General features: G+C 34.9%; 1 protein-coding gene and 1 pseudogene across 4 annotated transcripts in view; both read right to left on the reverse strand.

Annotated features, from left to right (window-relative positions):
* The window catches only part of NCAPG2 (non-SMC condensin II complex subunit G2), a 104,729-nt gene that overhangs the window by 40,942 nt on the left and 36,543 nt on the right, over positions 1 to 27,244 (reverse strand). For all 4 annotated transcript variants that reach the window (XM_077151596.1, XM_077151590.1, XM_077151608.1 and 1 more), the window contains exons 11-14: positions 15,327 to 15,422; positions 14,467 to 14,592; positions 4,006 to 4,185; positions 340 to 492 (exon numbers count right to left, since the gene is read on the reverse strand). In XM_077151596.1, the coding sequence (XP_077007711.1) occupies positions 340 to 492; positions 4,006 to 4,185; positions 14,467 to 14,592; positions 15,327 to 15,422 (555 nt within the window). The remainder of the gene's footprint in view (positions 1 to 339; positions 493 to 4,005; positions 4,186 to 14,466; positions 14,593 to 15,326; positions 15,423 to 27,244) is intronic.
* LOC143675066 (uncharacterized) lies at positions 9,050 to 14,455 on the reverse strand (annotated as a pseudogene).

A 27,244-nucleotide genomic window follows, 5' to 3' on the forward strand; every position in this document is an offset into this window, starting at 1 on the left:
ATCACATGTCATGTATTTAAATATTTTATCAAATAATAGTTCAATAAATACTTTTACACATATAATAAAAATACAAGTTAAGGTGGAGGGAGCTTACATTAATAGCTTTCAAAAAGAAAATACATGAGATATTTCTAGACATTTTAATGAAATCGTAAGACAAATAAAAATTTGATTTAAATTGATCTAATATGCTAGTTACAGATTTGTTTAAAATGTGATTACTAAAATCTTGAAATTAAAATTGCTTTGCCTTTTTGTCTGATGAAATACTGTTAAATTTATTCTAAAGGAGAGTAGTTTATTTTGTGTCTTAAAGAAAAATCCTGTTTATCCTACCTTAGCAGCCCTCACAGCTTTGATTTTCAGCAGCATATCAACAAAAGCCACTCTCACTTTCTCAGAATTGTCATGGAGACTGTATTTTAGTGTTGGTAAAAGCTGTTCAAATAAAGGGTGGCTCAGTTTATTATCCAAAATTATTGGCAGACACTATCAAAAGAGAAAGATACACAGTTCAAAATTAGAACATGCCAATGAAAAATTCAGGTAAGAAAAAAATCAGGTATGAAAACATTCAATTCCATCTTTACTAGAACTACTATTGAAATAAACATAATATAGAAATTAGCATTTTTCTAAAACAGTTTCATATAAAAAGCCTATTTTTAATAATGTGATATAGTATTAATAACTGATAATCAGTTCATCCTTCATTTTGTTCAAACAAGATTTAAAGCAGTATTCAATGTTTTCACTTAGTTAAATTTTAGAGGGTTTTTAAGGGTTTAAAAAAACAGAACAATTGCTTATAAAATGGTCTTCAAGTCAGTAATGTCCAAAGTTGGGGTTCAAAAATCAACCCCCCTTTTTTTAAAAAAGCCTATAAACTATCTCTATTTACTGACTTGAAAGAATATATGATATATTGAGCGGGGACAGAGGTGCATAGCAATCCATTTTTGTTAAACTCATTTTCCCCTATGCGACCATTCTCATACGATACTTCAGATTGGCATTTAATGTTCCTTTACAGAAAGAAGAGGTTAAATGATTTATCTAAGTTTGTACAAAGATAAAATATACACAAAGATTAAGATACTAGGTCTAGCATTCCTTAAGTTCTACTACCTTCTCTTTCCAGTTACTAGGTAAAAGATATTTTATGGGTTCTTAACGGAAGTACATAGAGTTTATCACAAGTAGTTGATTTTACTGTGTATACAGGACTTTTCAAACACTCTTTCCTTGGCTTCTATGATACAATATTCTTCTAATTTTCCTTCTATTTCTCTGGCCTTTCCTTTGCAGACTTTATGCTAAGTCCTCTTGTACCCAAGGGCTCCAGCTCTCTATCCTCACAAATTAACTACCTGACTCTTTTGGGCATTTGAGACTGTAATCCTTGTACAGGGTTTTAATGAGGTATGAAATTATCAGAATTACATTACAAGAAGAACACCACAGAGTGGAAAATTAAGGTAGAAAATTAGTGTAACCTTCTACCGATCATGGTTAGGCTACTGCAGCAATCAACAGGAGAGATGAAAACACTTAGTCCAGAGCAGAAGGATGGAGAGAAGTGAGTAAATTTCAGAGAATTCTTGGGAGGGAAGATGGATAAGACTTGGTTGTAGGAGTGACAGAGAAAGAGGAAAATAAGAATAGCACTCAGCTTTCTTGCTTAAGAAACTTAGATGGTACCACCATTTCAAAGACAGAAAGAGGAGTGGGGGAAAGGGGGAATAACCCTCTTGGGTAGCAGTAGGTTTGAGGAATGTAAGAAATTCAGTATTAGATATTGTATTATTTGCTGTGATGTGGCACTTAGATCTTCCATCAGGAATGAAGTATTTATTTGCCCACCTATTGGGAGTGCTGTTAGAAAATGGTCCAGAGCTATCAGCCCTATTTGGGGATGGAGTAACTAAAGAAAACAGCCTCTAAGTTTATGCCTCCATCCCAGGGCAGCCAGCGTTGATCATTGTGGGGTATAATGACCCAGCCCTTTATCTCAACTTGGGACAAATCTACAGGGCTATGACAATTCTAAAATTCTCCATAAGGTTGTCTGAGGTCTTCAGTGACACTGAGTCACAGCTCAAATTTCCCTCTGCCAATCATGCTTTCTTTCTCTCTCTTCCACAGGTGTTTATCCCAGGAAAACTTCCTAACCAATGCTTTGCATGCTTATCTTCGTCTCAGAGTCTGCTTCCCAGGGAACTTAACCTGCCACAAAAATTCCACTTGAAGTACCTGTGGGTCATCGAAGTAAAGATGTCAAGTAAATAGTTGTCTACAAAATGAGATCAACTACCCAGAGATTGTCATTGAATCCAAGGTTCTGAATTAGATTGCCAAGGTTGAGCCCATATAGTGAACTAAGAAGGTGGCATTGCCCAGAGCTCAGCTCTAAACCAATATTAAAGTAAAAGAGGGAACAGGGGAAAATAAATTAATTTTAAAAAGGGGGACTGAGGATTTATAATATTCAGAATGAGAGAGGGAAAAAGTAAGCTTCATGGAAGCCAAGAGAATGGTCTACAATCAAATGCTGCTCAGAGAACCAGAATTGTAAAATGGTCATGTGAAATTACTATTAAAGGGGACAATGGAACCTCAGCTACAACTGTTTTATTGGAGTAATGGCCCTTGAAGACAGTGCATAGCAGAACTGGAAGTAAGAAAATTAGAGACAATGTTTAGGTGGTCATATAATTTAACATCTAAACTGGGAATCTTGAGAGTATAGCAGCTGCTACTAACAATTACTGCAGAGCAAAACACATAACCAGAACGTATGGATACCCCTCAAACCAGAGATAACCTTTGAAAAAGTTCTTCTGGAAAGAGGAAGAGAGAAATAGAACGGTATCTGCATCTGGATGCAAAGTCAAGGGAAAGTTTCTGTTTCTTTGTTTTTAAGTAGGGATTTGAACATGTTTACAAAATTACAGAAAGGATGCTGCTGAGGACAGGTTAAACATTCACCAAACCAACAAACCAAACCAAAAATGATAATCAGTAAGAGAAAGTGTGAGGAAATGAGATACAAAGTAACCTCTGCCTTGTAACAGAAAGTAAGGAGGAATGCAGATGTTTAGCAGTGAAAGGCCAAAAAGGCTCTCTGAAAACTTGTTTTCCACGTAAAGGAAAAGAAAGTCATCTGCTCTGGGTGCACAGATCAAAGGTTTTAAATTGTTGTTTCAAATAGTAGGAAAGTGAGTAGTTCATTTTTTCTTAGCTAGTCTAGGAGCCCTGGAGAGATTTTTATAGTACCTTCTACCGATACTTCAAATTCAACTTCTAAGAGCATTCATTATTACAGTCTTGGTAATCCTCCTCTATCTGGCTCTCTACCTCATCTACACATCTCTAAATTTTAATAGAAGAAAAGAAAAATCAATGACCATACCATAAGATTGCCTTTATTACCTCAGTGCAATTGATTAGATCAGTGGTTCTCAAACTCTGGTCTGCATCAGAATGAACTGAAGAGCAGATTAAAACACACAAAGTGAGGTTCACTGAAATATGGGAAGGTCTGGGCCTTTATAGAGTCACCAAATATTCCAGTGATTCTGATATCCATCAAAGTTAGAGAACCTCTGGATTATATCACAGTACCATCAAAGTCATGAGTTCAACACCCGAAGGCACAATTCATGTCACTTTATTCTTTACCTACAGACTGCACTTTAATCAACTTGGGAATGTCTTATTTCTCAAAGATATTCCATAAAAAGAAAAGATAAATTCATCAACAATACTGGAGTGGGGGAGCTCTCATTCTACCATACACTAAAAAACAGCGTTATTTCAATTAGACTTTTTTTTGTAAAAACACTTTCAATTTGGCTTATAAAATCTTACTTTGGATATATAACAAAATTTCAACAATGGTTATCAGAGGTTTATGGATGAAATTTTAATCATTTTTTTCTTCTTTGTATTTTCTAACTATTCTATAATAAAGATTGCTTATAAAATTTTTTTAAATCTTACCTTAAAGACAGAACAACGAACATCAGCCGAGCTTGTATCAAAAGCTAGTTCCCCAGTTACTTTCTTTAGAAGATCAAGAAGAATGGTTGGTGGCATCATTTCCCAGTATTGTGAGGCTATTTTACAAACACCAAGGATCCCTGTGGAACGGACCATTGGATAAGGATCTTCTAAAAGGCTCTATAAATAGGAGCGGGAAAAAAGCTTTAAACTTTTAAATCAGTTCCCCTTATATCAATATTTGCTTTACACACTAATACTTTCAGGATTCACAAATTTAACACAAAGATACTTCAAGTTATAAAAATATTGTTATTAGTCATATATAGACTAATAGATCTCAGACTGTTATCATTTCTAAAGTGAAGTATGTGAAAAGGACAATATAGAAACATTTGTGCCTTATTTGCCATATCCTATCTATAGGACTTTGCTTAAAGCAGGGCCTCAAATACCAACTCCATCATTAAAATGAGATATGCAGAGCCTCAGGTGAACTGTAACAGTTTCCATATTAGACACGTCTATGTAACCACTTCCTCGAATTTCCAAAACACTGTAATGCAAGAAGTCCAAAATAAAATAATTCTACTTGTAATGAATTAATCCTGGCAATGGATTAATTGCTGCTAACAATACAAAACAAGACAGCAAGACATTATGTAGCCCCTGATGGAAAGGCAGTATCACCTATGATGTAACCTAAAAAAAAACAAAACATGAATGTGACCAATCCTTTATATTAACTACCAATTTACAGGAAAAACAAGGGCAGAGGAACTTATGAAGATGCTATAGTGATAGACTGTGTAAAATCTAGCCTGTGGAAAGCCTATGGCTTCTTCGACAAGGAGAGAAAGAAAGAGGGGAATGAGGAAGTAGAGGCAAAGGAAGAGAAAACTTTTTAAGGGACTTACACGACATATCAACTAATCAGAACGTGCAAATCTTACTGAAACAAATTCAAGTTTATAAAGGAATTATGATTGGAAAAAAATGTGAACAATGACTGCTTATTTGATGGCATTAAAGAATCACTGTTCATTTTTCTACAGCTGTGATAATAGTATGATTGTATGATTTTGTTTAATAAAAGAGTCCCTAGAGATATCTACTTAAGTACTTACAGCTGACTTCACATGATGTCTGAGATCTCCTCAGAGACTGAAGGGAAAAATAAATTACTAATTAAACTAGTAGTTACTGAAATTGAGTGACAGATATACAGAGGTTCATTATACTAATCTTTTTTATTATGCTTGAAATGTTCAATTATCAAAGTTAAAAAAAGATTATTACATAAATTGGGAAAAAATTAAAAATACTTCACATTAAGGTAGGTAAGCATTTACCTTCCCTCCTTCCCAAAATAAGAAAGAAAATAAAATTCTTAGCAGTGCTAAAAACAAAAAAACTGAAGAATTTCTACAAGAAAGAAAGCAATTAAGGAACAGATTTCATGGAGTAAAGAGCAGGAAAACCTAAAGCATTACTATGAGAAGACTGCTATGAAGACAGTAGGCAGTGTCCTAAACAGAACTCAGACAACCCCCAAGCACAGAGTCAAGATTACAAAGAGCAAAGAAGGCTAAGGGTAGTTCATTAAAAGGACTGCAATCACTCTCTCAGACTCCATGCACACACAGGGTAATTGTAGAGCGATAGCTCCAGGAGTAAACATATCTGTCCTTAAGATAAAGCCTTAAAAGTAGTTTCTATACCCAAGGAATAACTGTCAGGGAAGAGTTCCTAAAATAGATACTAGGAAAAGTGTGAGAAGCATAAAAGAGCCAGAGACAACTCTAAAATCTCCACAACGTGGGGTCAGGGGAGGTTGTAAGACAATACCGTCTAGAAAATAGATACCTCCCTATTTGGGTAAATTGTGTGGGGGTGGGGTGGGGTGGGGAATATCAGTCTGCCTATTCCTCACCCCTAAACCCTCAACAGAATCTACCTGCTGACAAGCCCTGCCGATTTAGGCAAAACCAGTGTACCAACTTATTATTCAATAAAGAAGCCTGTTGAAGATGCAACTTTACACAACTAGAGAAAAACCCATGCTAACAACCTAATCAACCCAATCTTTTATTCAAATTAGAATTGAAAAGCAAGGATGACCATTATTTGAGAAAAAATAAACAGCAAGGAAAAAAAATGAGAAATTTTCCAAAATTATATTTGAGAAAGGAGCATCAAAAATCAAGATGAAGATCAGAAATATAATTTCAAAATTAAAAAAAGTAATAGAAGAGCCAAGTATCAGAATGATATGACTGAAGAACAAAATAAAGACTTCGAAGACTAACATACAGAAAGCACCCAGAAAATACAGCAGATCTATGGAAATCTGAAGACTCATTTGTGGAATTCACAAGTTTTATAGATTTCATTTCCATGAGTTATCTTCAAAACTATCCTTTAAAAATAATCAGAATACATTCTGGGCAAACTGGATAACTAGCTTATAACCAGATATTCTCAAGAATTCAGTGCCTAAAGTTTGGTGTTTTCAATTATACTCTCATCAACAATCACTCAAAATGAAAGCACTTAATTTGTAGTGCTGTGTTCCTACATGTAGAATCCTTGGATCCCTACCTAAATCTGTAGACAATCATAAGGGTCCTCAATTTTTATCTGCTAAAAAAGGTATCCACATTACTTAAATTTGAGAGGCACTGGTAGAACAAAAAGACATGACTAGTAGGAGAGAGTAGCTAAGGCACCTGGAAGATACCAGAAAATAATAATTGCCATTTTTTAATTTATCTGATTATCCTATTTATCAATCCTCAGGAAATAGACTCATTTTCATTTTACAGATCAAGTTAAGAGACTAAAAAGGCTAAGGATTTTGTCCAACAATGTCATGAACTCTAGACTAAATGATGGCAAACTACGACCATAGGCCAACTCTGACCCACTGCCTGTTTACATATGGTCCACAAGCTAAGAATGGATTTTACACTTCTAAATAGCTGGGGAAAAAAATCAAACGACTATTTTGTGAGACACATGGAAAATTATATGAAATTCAAATTTCAATATTTATTATGTGGTCTTTATAGAAAGTTTGCCAACCACTGCTCTGACCTATTACATTACAATACCTCCATAAAGAAGTTAGGAACAGGAAAAAAAAGACATTGAAAAGAAAATTAAGAAATTACTCAGAAAATTTCCCTCATCTAAAGAATCAAAATAGTTCATTGAATTCATGGTGCACTAAGAGGGAAAAAAATCAATAGATAAAGAAAAACACAGTAAAAGTTTCCAAATCTTCCATGCTAGATGACAACGTTAAGTACTTTGATAGTTGTGAGGAAAAATAACTTTGAAGATAAAATTCTATACTGGGCCAACTATAAATTAAATGTGAGGATAAACTGAAAGACCATTTTGGAATTCAAACACTCAGGAATAACTCTCCAATTACACGAGGGTGTTCAACAGCAAAATAGGACTGACAATCTCTCTCAGTTTATAATATTTCCTTGGTATAATTATTTCCCCATGATATGCTTATTTCATTCACAAAAGTGATTCAGAGCTTTTACAGGATATGATGCTCACACATGAGCTTTTACCTATTAAATTTTCTTCCTAAACACAGATTTAGAGTTGAAACTTTGTGGGGTTTTTTTCCTTTTTTTTTCAAATATGTCTCAATACTCTTTTTTTCAATGGGCAGGCACCAGGAATTGAACCCGAGTCTCTGGTATGGCAGGCAAGAATTCTGTCACTGAGCCACCGTCGCACTGCCCCTACTGTTTTTAATATCAAAAATAAAGAGTTTTAAAACCTGCTTAGACAGTATCTCATTTTTATGAGACTAAGTTTTACCTCTTGAAAACATGTACTTATCACCACTAAGAAATACGTAATTTTTTAAAACAACCTAACGTCAATATTTACTACAATCCTTTTTTTTTTTTAATTTAGAGGAATCTTTTAGGATCTAATATCTCTTGTACTGAATAAACATTTAACTGGCTTCAGCAGTTGTTTTTAAATTTTTCTTTCCCTTAAGTTCAAATAAAATATCATTTAAACATTTTTATTTTAAAAAAGTAAGAAAAAAAACATGATGGTTCATTTCTATATAGATGACTCTGTCCTCCAACTTTAACATGGTTAAGATTATTCGGCTCTAGCAAGGATTTGCCATCTCTTTTAGAGCTTTTCTCTAATAAAAACTTCATTTCCTAGGTTTTTTTTTTCAACTATAAAATAATTATTTCATAAGTCTTACCTCTTAAGCTTATTATTAGCATATACATATTAATTGCTAAAAATGCATTAACTGTCATTATCTTGGAAACATTTTTATTCTATGACATTTCTGCAACTGACATTTTCACATTTAGATTTCCTTAATTTACAATTAAAATAATTTAAAGGATTTTAATGGAATAAAATCTAAATAGTAAAAGATTGATCTACATTCTTCACCAATTAGCCAATATTCGAGTATATCCAAGATATCAAACAATTTAGCTACCATTTAAATCTCCAAGAGAACAGTGATACTACCGTCTACACCTTTAATAAATTAGCACTAAACACAACTCTCTAGAAATTCAATTCAGAGTCTAATACAAGATACATAAGATTCACTAATAGATTCCTAACATTAAATTAAACCGTATCTCTTTTTATATATACATTTATACCTTTTAACATCTTCATTTTGTTATTATAGTATGCTTGCTTTATGGAAAATAAGCTGTCTTGTTTTGATTCCAACATTGATTCTTAAAGATTGCACACAGTATTTGTTAAAAAGAACATATAAGGCGGGCCGCGGTGGCTCAGCGGGCAAAGTGCTTGCCTGCTATGCCGGAGGACCTCGGTTCGATTCCCGGCCCCAGCCCATGTAACGAAAACGGAGAAACAAAATACAATAAAACAAGAAAATGTTTAAAAGATGTTTCCCTTTCTTCCTCTCTTCCTTCCTTCTATCCTTCCTTCCTTCTCTCTCTGTCTTTCCTTTAAAAAAAAAAAAAAAAAAAAGAACATATAAAAAATACTTTTAGTAGCTTCTTTATATAAAAAAGATAATACAAAGTTTAACCACACAAATTCCTCTTTGCTAGAACTGTACACTACTGCTACAGTTTTAAGTAGAGATTTTGTTGTTTAAACTATACGTCCAGGAAATCTAAAACAAATTAAAGAAATGTGGATATAAATGACTGCATAGCAAAACATGAACATTAACTGTGAACAGTAAAGAAAAGAAAATTAGAAATACTATCAAATATACATAAGTTCTCGAATCAATCCTTCAAGCACATTCCACAAACAGTATTAAAAACTATCTTTTTAGTCTTATAATTAGATAGTATTTATGGTGTAACAATGTAATTGTGAAAACCTTGTGACTGACACTCCCATTATCCAGTGTACAAACAGATGAGTTTCTTACAGATGAGAAAGAAAATGAAGCCATTAAAATAAATAAATAAATAATGGGGAGATAAGGGGTTATGGGTGCTTTGGGTGTTCTTTTTTATTCTTATTTTTCTAATTTTTCTTTTTCTTTTTTTTTGAAGTAATGAAAATGCTCAAAAATTAATTGTGCTGATGAATGCACAACTATATGATGATACTGTGAACCACTTATTTTTACAATTTGGATGATTATATGGTATGTGAATATATAACATATCTCAATAAAATTGCATTTAAAAAAAGAAACAACAAAAAAACCCTCCTTTGTTCTTTACAGAGAGATCTAGCTTACTAAAACCAAAAGTGAAGAAGTAACCCTCTAAAAGGACTCTGATTTTCCAAATATTTCTTCCTTAAATCTGCAAGCAAGCAATCTTGAGATTTTTTTAAGATGCTAGCTTTTATTGTGAAATGAGATTGGACGTACCATCAAGTTACTTTTATGGCCTCCAAAACAATCTTTCAGAGAAATAATAGAAATGATAAATCATCAAAGGAATCATTTCCTCATAACAGGTATTAGTTACCAATTAATACACTGATAATCAATCAAAAACTCGAGATGGGTGGTGCAATGATGGCTCAATGGCAGAATTCCCGCCCTGTGCCTGCCCGTGAAAAAAAAAAAAAACTCAAGAGATATGGATTATCTTTCCCCCAATTATTTAAAATTTCACAGTGCCACAGAATCACCTGGTAATGGGTGCGTTGTCTTTCAACTCTTCTCACATAAACTGAAGTGTCAATACCAAGCCTCTTTTTTTGTAGATACGCTATACCTCACAATAAAAAAATGTTAAAAAAAAAGAGCAAGCCTCCTTCATAAAGAGGTAGGCAGTATTTGATACAAATGCACAAACTGAGTGCTAGAAGCATCAGAATTCAGTTATTTTACAGTATATACACACATAAACAAAACCTACTTTGAAACATTTTGCTTTTCACAGCAGCAAGAAAACCAAGCAATGTGATGGTCAACAATGCTCCTCAACAGAATTCTTTCCCCCTAACATTATTCCTATCATCAAAGACCTGCTCAAATGTAAGGTTACTTCTTCTGATGTTTTCTATGTCTCAAATTTTCATAGAAACCAGAAAAAAAAAGCAGTGAAAGCTCTACATTTTAGTCAAAAACTCAATTTCACTGAAAATGGTACTTATCCCAGTTGGCATCATTCCCCATCAAACATCAAACATACTGGCTTTTCAACAACATATCATTTTATTTAAAACCATTGCCTGGTAAATGGGAAGCTAACAAATGATGTATTTTTTCAAGCATCAGTGCAACATTGCATTCCTGATCATTTAAACTGAGTAAATGAATGATACATGCCTAGTAATATCATGGTTTAAGCTTGATCTAGATTTTAACCTAGACCTAGGCTGTGATCTTGACTGAGATTTGGATCTAGGTGGGTTTTATTTCCTAAATTCTTTTCCATATGTTGAGCCAGACTTATAAGTGTTCTGAAATCTGTTTTAGAGGTGCCTCTAGTTCTGCTGTGAGATTCAGACCTAGAAGGTGATTGAGTTTTGATTTCTTCTTTGGGCTGGGACCTGGACGGTGATACTGAATTGGATTTAGATCTTGAGAAAGAATGATTTTGGTGTTTGAACCTATCAATGTCGGAACGCCTTCTGCCATGCCATGGTCTTCCAGCAGGTCTGTTTCTAGGAGTATAAGATCTTCTAAACTGTAATCAAAAGACCAACTTCTTGATTTTCTCCTTTCGTAACTTCTGCTTCTAGAACATCTTTATCTGTCATAATCATCATAGAGTGAAAAACTGCATAGTTTCTTCTGTCCTTGGTTTTCATTTGATTTGGTGTCTTCTGATCCCTTGTACAAACTGGATTTTAATTTGACGTCCACAATTCCATTTCCTGTCCAAATTATGTAATGCATCATTGACATCACAACATCCTCAAATTCAACATAAGCAAATCCTCTAGGACAACAAGTGCAGAAATTAAGTGGAACATACACATCAACTATAGAACCATAATAACCAAATTCACAATGTAATTCTTCAGGCCTGGTATCATCGGTCATGTTCCTCATGAAGAGACATGTTGTGTCGGGGGGCAGTGCAGATAGCGGGACACGGTGGTGGCATAGAGTCTCAGTCATGGGAACTAACGGGCTCACCAAACTGTCTGTGGCTCCTACAGTGGACCCTCCTCCTTGTATATTTTTAACATTCCCATGGACAATAACTACTACTAATTCCAACACCAGGGATAGCATCAAATATTTTCTATACAAATATTCACTTAAACCTTATGACAATCCTATAAAATATTGAACTTATTCTCAGTTTTACAGAAGAGAGGTTAGGTAATTTAACGAAAATTGCACATATGAAGTAGCAGATCTGGAATCTAAACAAAACTTGTCTAACTCCATTCCATGCTCTTAATCAAGTATACTAAATGCCTCCCTATTTAAAAAATCTAAAATGATAAACCAGCAAGTGGTTTATAATTTCCTAGTCATACATATTTAGATCAGGAGTGGCAAATGCAACTAGCCTACAAAGACAAGCATTTAATATAAATAAATAAAATAGGGCAGTGTAATTTAACAGGGAATTGGTGGCAATGGTGGCAAAACTGTCAGCACTTAACTCCAGCAATATATTCAAATGCAGATATTTAAACATTTCAGGTAAAAACCAAATTGGTTCACAGTTTCAGATCTCTGGGTTGAAGAGTGCAAACATTTTGGTAAGTTTTTGCTAAAAGCTACCAAAATCTAGTTTTGGTTTACCCAGCAACCATATTTGTACTTCAAATTTAGCCATTATCCTCAAAAGGAATTTTAGGTAAATGAACATTGGATAAGGCAAACACGCAAAATATTAGTGATTATTCATTTTAGGTGGTAAGTCTATAAATATTAATTGTTCTATTATTTCAATCTACATTTGAAGTTTTTCATAAGCCAGAAAACAAAGAAGCAAACAACTGAAAAACTAATTGTAATAGGCATTACTTGCAGACCTGCTTTAAAATATAACCAGTAACTTGGAGAATTTCAGTTAAGAACAGAGACAAACGGGCAATGATAAGGATAGATACTGGGTAATTGGAACTGAAGGGATACGGACTGTGCAACGGGACTGATTGCAAAAATTCAGAAATGGATAGCATAATACTACCTAACAATAATATTAAAACACTGAATGAAGCTGAATGTGAGAATGATAGAGGGAGGAGGCCTGGGGGCACAAATGAAATCAGAAGGTAAGATAGACAATAAAGACTGAGATGGTATAATCTAGGAATGCTAGAGTATATAATGATAGTGACTATATATACAAATTAAAACACGTTTTTGCATAAGGCAGAACAAAGGAATGCCAATACTGCAGGGTGCTGAAAATAGATGGTAATTAATATTTTAAAATTTTAACTTATGTATGAGACTAAAGCAAAAAATGTATACTTGGTACAAAATTATTATTTTGATTAGTGCAGTTCCTAATATAACTTATGTGGACAGTTTAATTGAACACCGTAAGTACATGGAATCTTGTATAGGGCATGAGATTTTGTAAGTTTGTCCAAAGTGATGTCCTAATAAATCCCAGAGTGATTTGAATAGTGAATAAAAAAGTATCGGCAAAGTCCCCTCAGGGGAATGGTGAGAAAGGGGAACAAGTCAACTTCCCCAAGTGGACAATTCTTGATATTCTCACAAACATTGGGAACAACCAAAGCAATAGGCTGAGCCCCCTATCCTGGGGTCTGTTCATATAAAACTTAACATCGCAAAGGATAGGCTAAGCCTACTTTAAATTAGGCTTAAGAGTCACCCCCAAGAGAATCTCTTTTGTTGCTCAGATGTGGCCTCTCTCTCTCAGCCAACATGACAAGCAAACTCACCGCCCTCCCCCTCTCTACGTGGGACATGATGCCCAGGGGTGTGAAGCTTCCTGGCAATGTGAGACAGAAATCCTAGAATGAGCTGGGACTCAGCATTCTGAGATAGAGAATGAGAAAGAGATAGAGAAAACCTTCTCGAACAAAAGGGGGAAGAGAGAAATGAGACAAAATAAAGTGTCAATGGCTGAGAGATTCCAAAAAGAGTGTCGAGAGGTTATCCTGAAGGTTATTCTTACGCATTAGATAGATATCACCTTTTTCATTAAGGTGTAATGGAGAGCTGGAGGAAAGTGCCTGAAAATGTAGTTGTGTTCCAGTAGCCATGTCTCTTGAAGATGATTACATAATGATATAGCTCTCGCAATGTGACTGTGTGATTATGAAAACCTTGTGCCTGATGATCCTTTTACCTACTTTTTTGACAGACAAGTAAAACAAGGATTAAAAATAAATAAAAGGGAGAACAAATGTTAAAATAAATTTAGTAATTGAAATGCTAGTGATCAATGAAAGGGAGGGGTAAGGGGATGGTATATATGAATTTTTTTCTGTATTCTTTTTATTTCTTTTTTTGAATTAGTACAAGTGTTCCAAGAAATTATTATTATGATGAATATATATATATATAAAAACAGTGTTCATTCATGTACCCAAAAACCTAATGCTAGACAGTATCATACTCTCTATTTTATAGATACAGATACAGAGAAGTTAAGTAACTAGCCCAAAGTTACACAGCTATTAACAGAGGGAGGTGGGATTCAAACCCAGAGTTTATGATCCCAGAGCATGTATTTTAACCACTAAGAAATACTGCAAATTTGCTGGGGGAGACAAAAATAAATAAAAAATGTATAAAACTTTATAACGCAACAGAGTTAAAGTGCCCCAAAAATGATCAAGAGGAAGAGAAAAGAATACTATGGGTTCATGATGTTGCAAGAGGCATCAAAGAAGAGAATGAATGTTTCCTTAAAGACTGCTCAAGATTTGGAAAAGCAATCCATCTGGATAGCAAAGTAAGGGACAAGGTAAAATTGACAAACAAGCAGGAAATACACTAGCCTGGACAGAACTGAAGTTGAAAAGGAGTTAAACAACATGAATACGTACATATAGTTCTTCAAACTGTTTCTGAATTTCACTATCCATTTCGACAGCATCAAAGTTTGGATCCCTAATAGGAAACGCTTCAACAAACAAAAGTGCAGCATTTGATCGAACCTCAGAGTTTCTAGCCTATAATAATAAGAGAAGAGTATTTCAGAATCCAAAAACATAACATACAAAGCAATCAGTCTAGTGTTGCTAGGTAAATAATTCTAGTATCTCAATTGATTATTTACAAACTAATCTGGAAAGACAATTAAAAGGTTTGTATTAACCAAACTTGTGAGAACTTTCTTAAAATTAACCAACTTAGTTCAATGTCAGCAGATATCAAAAGAAAAAATCAATTATCTTATTTCAAAGTTCTATCTCATGCCATTAAGAAATATTTACCAGGATAGTCCAATTACTGACACCAGAATCATCTGCACTGAAAAATACTCAATGTGTTTTAAGAACACTCCTTAAAAGAGTGTTTTTAGTAATCCTATTCCCCAGTCACCAACACAACAGTAAAGTAGAATAACTATGTAGATTATTTGGTCATGAGGAAGTGGCTATGGCACAGCCTAGCTCTGTAGACCTCGAACAGATTTTGTTTTAATGTGTGCTACTATTTCTCTTCACTTCCCTGGATAATAAAAATAACTGTGTGGCTAGTACTAAGCTAATTCAGACTTCCAGTTCTAGGGACCCAAGAAATGTCTTTAGAAAAACTCCCTCAAACATTGATCCCCAAATTTCAAAGTATTCAGCCTCCAGTCTTATTTTTATTGACTTAATAAAAATTTTGAATAATAAGCTAAATTCAAAAGCATAATTAGTATAAACTAAACATGAATAATACTATTTCAACTATGTACCTTTAATCCTCTCCAAAGAATCGGTTTATATAATCTATAAAGCATCTCTTCCACTCCCTGTCGAACTTTCTTTTGATGATGAAAATAACTCAGTACCTAAGGTGGGGGGGAGGGAGAGGAGGAGGGGACAGGGGGCAAAAAAAAGAGAGAAAAAGGTTGTTTAAAAATTGAAAAAGAAAGCATTTAAGATTCCACTTTGAATAAATCAAAAGGGGAAAGGTGGTTTCCTCTTCACCAAAAAAATATACTGGCACTTCATGCAATCATGACAATTTCTAAATAAAAGTAACTACAATAGATATATTAAAGTTACTATAAATGATAAACCATGTGAAAAAAATCTAAGGCAGAAATAAAGATCAATGACCTTAGGCTATAAGGGTTTGAGTTTTAGTTTCCATGATTCTACCAACTACTAATAATAGCTATATAACCTCAACAAAAGTCATTTAAACTGTTATTTTACCTTCAGGGTAAAATGGAAAAGTGAGTGGGTAAAGGAGTTAGCCTAACTAGTTTCTAGAGCTAAATTCTGGTTCAAAAATGCTCTAAGTCTACCTACTATTTATTAGCAATATGCAACAACTTTATTTGGCTTTAAGAATCTATAAAGGCATCCAAAAAGGCATGTATCTCAAAGTAACTGTGACTACTTAATCAGTCTTTACAGTATAAGTTTAATTTCATTATCTGAGTTTTTCCCAAAATTTAAGAATAACTAGCAAAAAAGGTATTCTTGTAGTTTCTATTTTTGTTTTCTACTCCCTTCTTTTATTATCCAGAAACTTCCCTTAATTTTTCGAAGACTCCTGTTCCCAACACCAATAAACTTTGACCTGCTTTCTTAATTTAAACCTCTGACCTAAAGTTATATTCATAAAAACATAAACTAAAATAAAATAGGGTATAAAACAATAGCCTATATTTTTAAGAGCCTAATCAACTTTATCTTAAAAGAACTACTGTATGGAAATTCCTTATTCTCATTAATTTTTTATTTAGGAGTTTGTATTAGTGGTGATAAGTGATTTAGTCTCTAGTTTGCTTTTGATGTACAATGTTATCAAGTTTTGGTGCTAGAGGTATACCTGCTTCGCAGAAATATTTTTTAGCAATTTTTTTGAGATATAATTCATATTATATAAAATTCAACCTTTCAAAGTATACAATGGTTGTAAGCATATTCAGAGTTGTGCAACCTTTACTAATTCCTAATATTAGAACATTTTCATCACCAAAATAGAAAATTTTACTTTCAAATGATTGCTGAAGAATTCCTGAAGCTTTCTTCAACATATAAATAAAATAATTTCTCAAATAAATAAAAAAGATTTGAGGGAGAAGCCAAAAGGCTTAAAAAGTGGTATTTAAAATTCTTTCTTTTAATTCCTTGTGTGCATTTTTCCATACATTTCCCAAAGTGATGTTTACATTTTTAATATCTAACTCAGAATACCCAGCAGAAAATGATATGAAAAAAAAAAAACATCTTTAGTTATTTGGTAGCAGAAGTGAAGCAACTACATCAGCATCTTTGTATAGTTTAAATGATCCTCACTGTTTTGTACTAAATAATCTGAAAAAACAAATTATATATGTGAAATAAATGACACATGTTAATCTACAGTTTACTAAAGCAAAACCATAATTTGGAGAAGGGGAAAAGTCTATTGACTATATAATTTATATTATATCCTAAAAACAAAATCTACATATTCTTCTACTTATTCTTTAACAATTTTTTTAAATTTTTATTAATAAAACCAATCAACATAGAACATGAACATTATAAACGTATGAAAATTCCAAACTGGGTGTGCAATCAATGGCTCACAATATCATTACATTGTTGTATATTCATCACCCTGATCATTTCTCAGAACATTTACATCACTCCAGAAAAAGGAATAAGAAGAAAAAAGAAAAAGCTCATACATACCATACCCCTGACCACTAGTATTTTCTTCTACCCAATTTATTTTAACATTTGTTCCCTCTGTTACTTATTCATTTTTAAATATATCAAACACAATTTATTTATTTTTAATCACATAGTTGTATATTCATCATCATGAGCACTTCTTAGAACATTTGTAACAATTCAGAAAAAGAAATAAAAAGAAAACAGAAAAAAATTCATACCATACCCCTTAACCCTCTCTTTCATAGATCACTAGCATTTCAATTTACTAAATTTATTTTAACATTTGTTCCCCGTTATTTTCAATCCATATGTTTTACTCATCTGTCTATAAGGTAGATAAAAGAAGCATCTGACACAAGGTTTTCACAATCACACAGTCACACTGTGAAAGCTATTTATTTATTCATTTTTTAATCCATGTTTTTCACTCATCTGTCCATACTGTAGATAAAAGGAGCATTAGAACAAGGTATTCACATTCACACACCTACTTTGCGAAAGCTATATCATTATACAATCATCTTAAAGAAACATGGCTACTGAAACACAGCTCTCTAATTTCAGACATTTCCCTCCAGCCTCTCTAATACACCTTAAACTAAAAAGGAGATGCATATATAATGCATAAGAATAACATCCAGGATAACCTCTTGACTCTTTTTGAAATTTCTCAGCCACTGACATTCTATTTTGTCTCATTTCTCTCTTCCCCCTTTCAGTCAAGGTTTTCTCAATCCCATGATGCTGAGTCCCACCTCATTCTAAGATTTCCATCCCACCTTGCCAGGGAGGTTTAAACACCTGGCAGTCATATCCCATGTAGAAAGGGGGAGGGCAGTGGGTGTGCTTGCCAAGTTGGCTGAGAGGTCACATCTGAGCAACGAAAGAGGTTCTCTGGGGGTGACTCTTAGGCCTAATTTTAAGTAAGCTTACCCAATCCTTTCTGAGGTTAAGTTTCATATGAACAAACGCCAAGACTGAGGCTTCTGCCTACTGATTTTGTTGTCCTCACTGCTTGCAAGATTATCAGGCCTAGAGAGAGCCAAGATGGCAGCTTAACGAGGTGAGGGATTTAGTTCGTCCTCCAGAGCAGCTAGTAAATAGTCAGGAACAGCACAGAACACCTACTGGGGTCACTTCAGTGACCAGACACACAGCATACTCCAGTCTGGACCAGCTGCAAGTCCACTCAGAACCGTATGTACACCAAGCCATGGGGGCTGGTGCCCCTCCCTCACAGGTTGCTTCCCAGAGGTGAAAGGAAAGAGACTTTATCAGCAACAGGAGCTGAACTCAACAAAACTCCAATTGTGGAATTAATTAACAAATTCTGACTACTAAAAATCGGCCCCCAGCTCAGCTGAACCTCCAATAAAAGCAGAGGTTGTTGGTTTTTGCCCTAGCGCAGAGGGGTCAGGACTGATAGAAAAAGGAAAAAGAAAAAAAACAGTTTTTGGATCTGAAAAGGTCTGGGCCCTGCAGGAAAGGAGGGGGCACATGGGACCTGGAGATACACAGAGCAATGTACCTACTTAAGCTCCTGATTGGCAAACCCAAGGAATGGGGTCCTTCTCAGAAAAGGATTTTTATTTTTCTCTTTTGTGGCTGTGCTTTTACAGTTGGGTTACTCTTTGGATACAGCTGCAAGGCTTCTCCAGCTCCACTGCCCAAGGCATAGGCAGAATTGAGCTTGAGTGTTTCTCTGGAGCATGTGCCAACCCCATGAGAGGGGTGGGGCCCAGCTCAGGTGGAATCCCTCCCTGAAGGAATTCGTACCCCAGGGTCTGGAAAACGGAAGTGATTAAAGCCAGCCTACAACCTCTCCGTGTCTCCACCATGCCCCCAGCAAGGAGCTGAAGTAAAAGACACAGCTTCACCTTATGCTGGTGGGACCTGCAGGCAGAAAACCGCCACATTCTGGGCAGGACAGGAAAAATGGAGAGTCCAGAGACTTCACAAGAAAGACTTTTAATCTGCTGGGTCTCACCCTCAGGGAAAACTAACGCAGGTGCCTCTTCCCTCCTGAGAGGAGACCAGTTTGGTCTGGTAAAATCTGACTTGGGTCTATAATACCTAAGTACACCCTCTTAAGGGGTGAGGGAAAGGCACCATACAGGCAGGGCAAGAAACAAAAAAACAGGAACTGAAAAATTCGGATCTGTTAAACAAATCTAAGCTAGAGGATTAGAATAAGCTGAACTGAATGTCAAAGAACACATAGACAACAAAGTCATCCAGCAAGAAAACCCTAGGTAAAAGAAGTGAAAATCTCCAGAATAAACTAATTAAGGTAATTAAATGCCTAGACACCAGTAAAAAATAACAAATCATACTAGGAAAATGGAAAAAAATGGCCCAGTCAAAGGAACAAACCAACAATTCAAATGACATACAGGAGCTGAAACAATTAGTTCAGAATATACTAACAGACATGGAAAACCTCATCAAACACCAAATCAATGAATTAAGGGAGTATATAAAGGAGGCAAGGAATAAACAAAAAGAAATTGAAAGTTTGAAAAAACAAATCACAGAACTTATGGAAATGAAAGGCAACGTAGAAGAGATGGAAAAAAAATGGAAACCTACAACGGTAGATCTCGAGAGACAGAACATAGGATTAGTGAACTGGAGGATGGGACATCTGAAATCAAACAAGTGAAAGAATATATAGGGAAAAGAAAGGAAAAATATGAGGAGGGACTCAGGGACTGAATGACAACATGAAGCGCACGAATATACATGCTGTGGGTGTCTCAGAAGAAGAGAAAGGAAATGGAGGAGAAAAACTAATGGAGGAAATTATCACTGAAAATTTCCCAATTCTTATGAAAGACTTAAAATTGCAGATCCAAGAAGTGCAGAGCACCCCAAAGAGAACAGATCCAAATAGACGTACTACATGACACTTATTAATGAGCATGTCTGATGTCAAAGAGAAAGAGAGAATCTTGAAAGGAGCAAGAGAAAAACAATCCATCACATACAAGGGAAGCTCAACAGGACTAGATGCAGATTTCTCAGCAGAAACCATGAGGCGAGAAGATAGTGGGATGATATACTTAAGACAGTAAAAGAGAAAAACTGCCAACAAAGAATTCTATATCCAGCAAGACTCATTCAAAAATGAGGGGGAAATTAAAACATTTGCACACAAAAATTCACTGAGAGAATTTGTGACCAAGAGACCAACTCTGCAAGAAATACTAAAGGGAGCACTAGAGAAAGATAAGAAAAGGCAGAAGACAGAGGTGTGGAGAAGAGTATAGAAATGAAGACTATCAGTAAAGGTAAAAAGAAGAAAAATTAGATATGACATATAAAATCCAAAAGGCAAAATGGTAGAAGAAAGTACTGCCCATACAACAATAACACTAAACGCTAATGGATTAAATTCCCCACTCAAAAGATATAGACTGGCAGAATGGATGAAACAAACAGGACCCATCTATGTGCTGTCTAGAGGAAACACGTTAGACCCAAGGATAAACATAGGTTGAAAGTGAAAGGTTGGGAAAAGATATTCCATGCAAATAACAATCAGAAAAGAGCAGGAGTAGCTATACTAATATCCAACAAATTAGACTTCAAATATAAAACAGTTAAGAGAGACAAAGAAAGACACTATGTATTAATAAAAGGAACAATTCAACAAGAAGACATAACAATCATAAATATTTATGCACTGCACCAGAATGCTCCAAAATACATGAGAGAAACACTGAAAACACTGAAAAGAGAAAAAGACACATCCACCATAATAGCTGGAGACTTCAATTCCCCACTCTCATCATTGGACAGAACATCTAGACAGAGGATCAATAAAGAAACAGAATTTGAATAACACAACAAATGAGCTAGACTTAACAGACATATATAGAACATTACACCCCATAACAGCAGGATATACCTTTTTCTCAAGTGCTCATGGATCATTCTCAAGAATAGACCATATACTGGGTCACAAAGCAAGTTTCAATAAATTTAAAAAGATTGAAATCATACAAAACATTTTCTCAGATCATACAGGAATGAAGATGGAAATCATAGGCAGAGTGCCAGAAAATTCACAAATACATGGTGGCTCAACAACACACTCTTAAACAACCAGTGGGTGAAGGAGAAAATTACAAGAGAAATCAGGACATATCTCGAGGCAAATGAAAATGAAAACATAGCTTATCAAAACTTGGATGCAACAAAGGCAGTGCTAAGAGGGAAATTTACTGCCCTAAATGCCTATATCAAAAAAGAAGAAAAAGCAAAACTCGAGGAATTAACTGTCAACTAGGAAGAACTGGAGAAAGAACAGCAAACTAACCCCAAACCAAGCAAAAGGAAAGAAATAATGAAGATTAGAGCAGAAATAAATGAAATGGAGAACATGAAAACAATCAAAAAAAAATCAACAAGACCAGAGGTTCATTCAATGAGAAAATCAATAAGATTGATGGACCATTAGCGAGGTTGACAAAAAGGAGAGAGGATGCAAATAAATAAAATCAGAAATGGAAGCGGAGACATAACCACTGACCCCACAGAAATAAAGGAAGTAATGAGAGGATACTATGAACAACTTTATGCTAATAAATACAACAATGTAGATGAAATGAACAACTTCCTAGAAAGGTATGAACAAGCAACACTGATTCGAGAAGAAATAGACAACCTCAACAAACCAATCACAACTAAGAAACTGAATCAGTCATTAAGAAGCTCCCCAAAAAGAAAAGTCCAGGACAGATGGCGTCACATGTGAAGTCTACCAAACATTCAAGAAAGAATTAGTACCAATCCTGCTAAAACTCTTAAAAAAAATTTGAAGAGGAGGGAAAGCTACCTAACTCATTCTACTAAGCAAACATCACCCTCATACCAAAGCCACACAAAGGTATCATAAGAAAACTACAGACCAATCTCTCTAATGAATATAGATGCAAAAATCCTCAACAAAATTCTAGCAAATCGAATCCAGCAGCACATTAAAAAAATTATACACCATGACCAAGTAGAATTCATCCCAGGTATGCAAGGATGGTTCAACATAAGAAAATCAATTAATGTAATACACCATATCAACAAATCAAACCAGAAAAACCACATGATCATCTCGATTGATGGAGAAAAGGCATTTGACAAAATTCAACATCCTTTCCTGTTGAAAACACTTCAAAGGATAGGAATAGAAGGGAAATTCCTCAACAAATAAAGGGAATATATGAAAAAACCACAGCTAATATCATCCTTAATGGGGAAAAACTGAAAACTTTCCCCCTAAGATCTGGAACAAGACAAGAATGTTCACGATCACCATTGTTATTCAACACTGTGTTGGAAGTTCTAGCCAGAGCAATTAGACAAGAAAAATAAATACAAGGCATCAAAATTGGAAAGGAAGAAGTAAAACTCTCACTGTTTGCAGATGATATGATACTATTATGTTGAAACCCTGAAAAATCCACAGCAAAACTACCAGAGCTAATAAATGAGTACAGCAAAGTGGCAGGTTACAAGACTAACACTCAAAAATCTGTAGTGTTTCTATACACTAGTAATAATCTGAGGGGGAAATTAAGAAAAAAATTCCATTTACAATTGCAACCAAATGAATAGAATATTTAGGAATAAACTTAATTAAAGATACAAAAGACCTATACAAAGAAAACTACAAGAAATTGCTAAAAGAAATCACAGAAGACCTAAGTAAATGGAAGGGCATACCATGTTCATGGATTGGAAGACTAAATATAATTAAGATGTCAGTTCTACCTAAATTGATTTACAGATTCAATGCAATACCAATTAAAATACCAAAAACTTACTTTTCAGAAACAGAAAAACCAATAACCAAATTTATCTGGAGGGGCAGAGTGTCCCGAATAGCTAAAAAAAAATCTTGAGAAAGAAAAATGAAGTTGGAGGCTTCATGCTACCTGACTTTAGGGCGTATTATGAAGCTACAGTGGTCAAACAGCATGGTACTGGCATAAAGATAGATATACGGACCAATGGAATCAAATAGAGTGTTCAGATATAGACCCTCTCATCTATGGACAATCAATCTTTGATAAGGCAGTCAAGCCAACTCACCTGGGACAGAACAGTCTCTTCAATAAATGGTGTCTAGAGAATTGGATATCCACGTGCAAAAGAATGAAAGAGACTCCATATCTCACACCCTATACAAAAATTAACTCAAAATGGATCAAAGACCTAAACATTAGCTCTAAGACCATAAAACTTTAGAAGAAAAAAAAATACCATTGCTAGATATCTACCCAGTGGACATGAGGGCAAGGACACAAATGGACACTTGCACGCCAATGTTTATAGCAGCATTATTTACAATTGCCAAGAGATGCAAACAGCCAAATGTCCATCAACAGATGAGTGGCTAAGCAAGCTGTGGTATATATGTACAATGGAATATTACGCAGCTGTTAAGACAGAATAAAGTCATGAAACCTGTAACAACATGGATGGACCTTAAGGACATTATGCTGAGTGAAATTAGCCAGGAAAAAAAAAGGATAAATACTGTATGGTCTCACTGGTATGAACTGACGTTAGCGAATGAACTTATCAGTTGGTAAAAGAGACCATCAGGAGATAGAAATACAGTAGATATTGGATAATTGGAGCTGAAGGGATACGGATTGCGCAACAGGACTGATTGTAAAAATTCAGAAACGGATAGCACAAATACTACCTAACTCTAATACAATAATGTTAGAACACTGAATGAGGCCGAATGTGGGAATGACAGAAGGCAGAGGCCTGGGGGCACAAATGAAATCAGAAGGTAAGATAGACAATAAAGACTGAGATGGTATAATCTAGGAATGCTAGAGTATATAATGATAGTGACTAAATGTACAAATTTAAAAATGTTTTTGCATGAGGAAGAACAAAGGAATGCCAATACTGCAGGGTGCTGAAATTAGATGGTAATTAATATTTTAAAATTTTAACTTATGTATGAGACTAAAGCAAAAAATGTTTGTTTGGTACAAAATTATATTTTGACTAGTGCAGTTCCTAATATAACTTATGTGGACAGCTTAATTGAACACCATAAGCACATGGAACCTTGCATAGGGCATGAGATTTGGTACGTTTGTCCAAAGTGATGCCCCGATAAATCCCAGAGTGATTTGAACCGTGAATAAAAAAGTATTGGCAAAGTTCCCTTGGGGGAATGGTGAGAAAGGGGAAAAATTCAACTTCCCCAAGTGGACAATTCTTGATATTCTCACAAACATTGGGGACAACCAAAGCAATAAGCGAAGCCTCCAATCTTGTGGTTTGTTCAAATGAAACTTAATCCCACAAAGGATAGGCTAAGCCTACTTAAAATTGGGCTTAAGAGTCACCCCCAAAGAACCGTTTTTGTTGCTCAGATGTGGCCTCTCTCCCTCAGCCAACATGACAAGGAAACTCACTGCCCTCTCCCTCTCTATGTGGGACATGAGTCCCAGGGGTGTGGACCTTCCTGGCAACATGGAACAGAAATCCTAGAATGAGCTGGAACTCAGCACACCAAGGGATAGAGAAAATCTTCTCGACCAAAAGGGAGAAGAGTAAAATGAGACAAAATAAAGTGTCAATGGCTGAGAGATTCCAAACAGAGTCGAGAGGTTATCCTGGAGGTTATTCTTCTGCAGTAAAGAGATATCACCTTGTTAGTCAAGATGTAATGGAGAGGCTGGAGAGAACTGCCTGAAAATGTGGAGCTGTGCTCCATTAGTCATGTTTCTTGAAGATAATTGCATGATGATATGGCTGTCACAGTGTGACTGTGGTCATGAGAGCCTTGTGTCTGATGTTTCTTTTGTCTACCTTATCAACAGACAAGTAAAACATATGGATAAAAATAAATCAATAATAGGGGGAACAAATGTTAAAATAAATTTAGTAGATTGAAATGCTGTGATCGGTGAAGGGGAGGGGAAAGGGGTATGGTATTTATGAATTTTTTTGTCTTCTTTTTATAGGTTTTTCTGAATTGATGCACATGTCCTAAGAAATGATCATGATGATGAATATACAACTATGTAACGATAGTGTGAGTTATTGATTATATAACAAGAACGGAATGATCATATGATAAGACTATGGTTATGTATCATAAATAAAATAAATTAATTAAAAAAAGGGAGGGGTAAGGGGTATAGTGTGCATGAATTTTTTTGTTGTCCTTTTCTTTTTCTGAATTAATGCAATTGTCTAAGAAATGATCATGATGATGAATATGCAACTATGTGATGATATTGTGAATTACTGACTATATATGTAGAATGGAATAATCATATGTTCAGAATGTTTGTGTTTCTTGTCATATTTTTTTTTTTAATTTAAAAATTAACAAGAAAAAATTTAAAAACAAAAAGAATATCAGGCCTTCTCCAAATGGGAAAGTCGAATTTTCCCTCTTTCTCACCATTTCCCCAAAGGGACTTTGCAAATACCTTTTTTATTCACTGTTCAAATCACTCTGGACAGTTAGTTCACTTATTCTTTCCTCTGCCTCTTCAAATCTGCTATTGTGTCTCTAGTCTATGCAGAGTCTTTAATCTGCATGATATCTGCTATTTTACTACTTATTATCTCAAATCCCTCTTTATGCTCTTCTACTGTTGTTTTGATCTCCTTTATGTCATTAGCCATCCCACTGATTTTATTTAGTAATATTTGTGAACATCTTTGATTACTTGCTCCAATGTCTGTGTCTCCTTCAGTATTTTAATTTAGTCATTAGCCTGGGCTGTATCTGTCTGCATCTTCGTAAGTGAGAGGCTAAAAGCTTTCCCCCTAAGATCGGGAATGAGACAAGGATGCCCTCTGTCACCACTATTATTCAACACTGCACTAGAAGTTCTAGCGAAAGCAATCAGGGAGGAAAAAGGCATCCAAACTGGAAAATGAGAAGCAAAATTCATTATTTGCAGATGACATAATACTATACTTGGAAAATCCTGAGAAATCTACAACAAACTTACTTGAGCTAATAAACAAATTCAGCAAGGTGGCATGTTATAAAATTAATGTGCAAAAATAAGTAATGTTTCTATATACAAGCAATGACCTAACCAAGCAGTCAATTAAGTAAAAAATTCTACTCAAAACAGCAACTAAGGGCCACATGGCTCAGCAGGCAGAATTCTCACCTGCCATGCCGGAGACCCAGGTTCATTTCCTGGTGCCTGCCCATGTGAAAAAAAAATAAAAAAACAGCAACCAAAGGAATCAAGCATCTAGGAATGAACTTAACTAGGGGAGTAAAGGACTTCTACACAGAAAACTTTAACATTGTTAAAAGAAATCAAAGAAGATATAATAGATGGAAAGACATTCCACACTTATGGACAGGAAGGTTAAATGTAGTTAAGATGTCAATTCTACCCAAACTGATCTATAGATTCAACACAGTACCAATCAAAATTTCACCAACCTAATTTAAAGACTTGGAAAAACTAGTTACCAAATTCATGTGGAAGGGAAAGAGATCCCAGATAGCTAAAAGCATCCTAACAAAGAACGAAGTGGGAGGATTAACATGCCCTGATTTTAAAACTTATTATAAAGCCAAGTCCACTGAACTGGGACAAAATAGTCTTTTCAATAAATGGGTATGGGAGAACTGTATATCAATAGCCAAAAGAATTACCTTACACCCTATACAAGAATTAACTCAAAGTGGATCAAATACTTAAATATAAGAAACAGTACCATAAAGCTCCTAGAAGAAAATGTAGGGAAACAGCTTCAAAACCTAGTAATAGGAGATAGCTTCTTAAACTTTACACCCAAAGCATAAGCAACAAACGAAAAAATTGATAAATGGGAACTCCTCAAAATTAAATGCTTTTGTGCCTCAAAAGAATTTGTCAAAAAGGTGAAGAGGCAGCCAACTCAATGGGAGAAAATATTTGGAAATTACACATCAGATAAATAAATCCTGAATACATAGAGAAATCATGCAATTCAACAAAAG

This window comes from Tamandua tetradactyla, chromosome 1 (assembly GCF_023851605.1).
Source record: "Tamandua tetradactyla isolate mTamTet1 chromosome 1, mTamTet1.pri, whole genome shotgun sequence".
Classification (NCBI taxonomy): domain Eukaryota; kingdom Metazoa; phylum Chordata; class Mammalia; order Pilosa; family Myrmecophagidae; genus Tamandua; species Tamandua tetradactyla.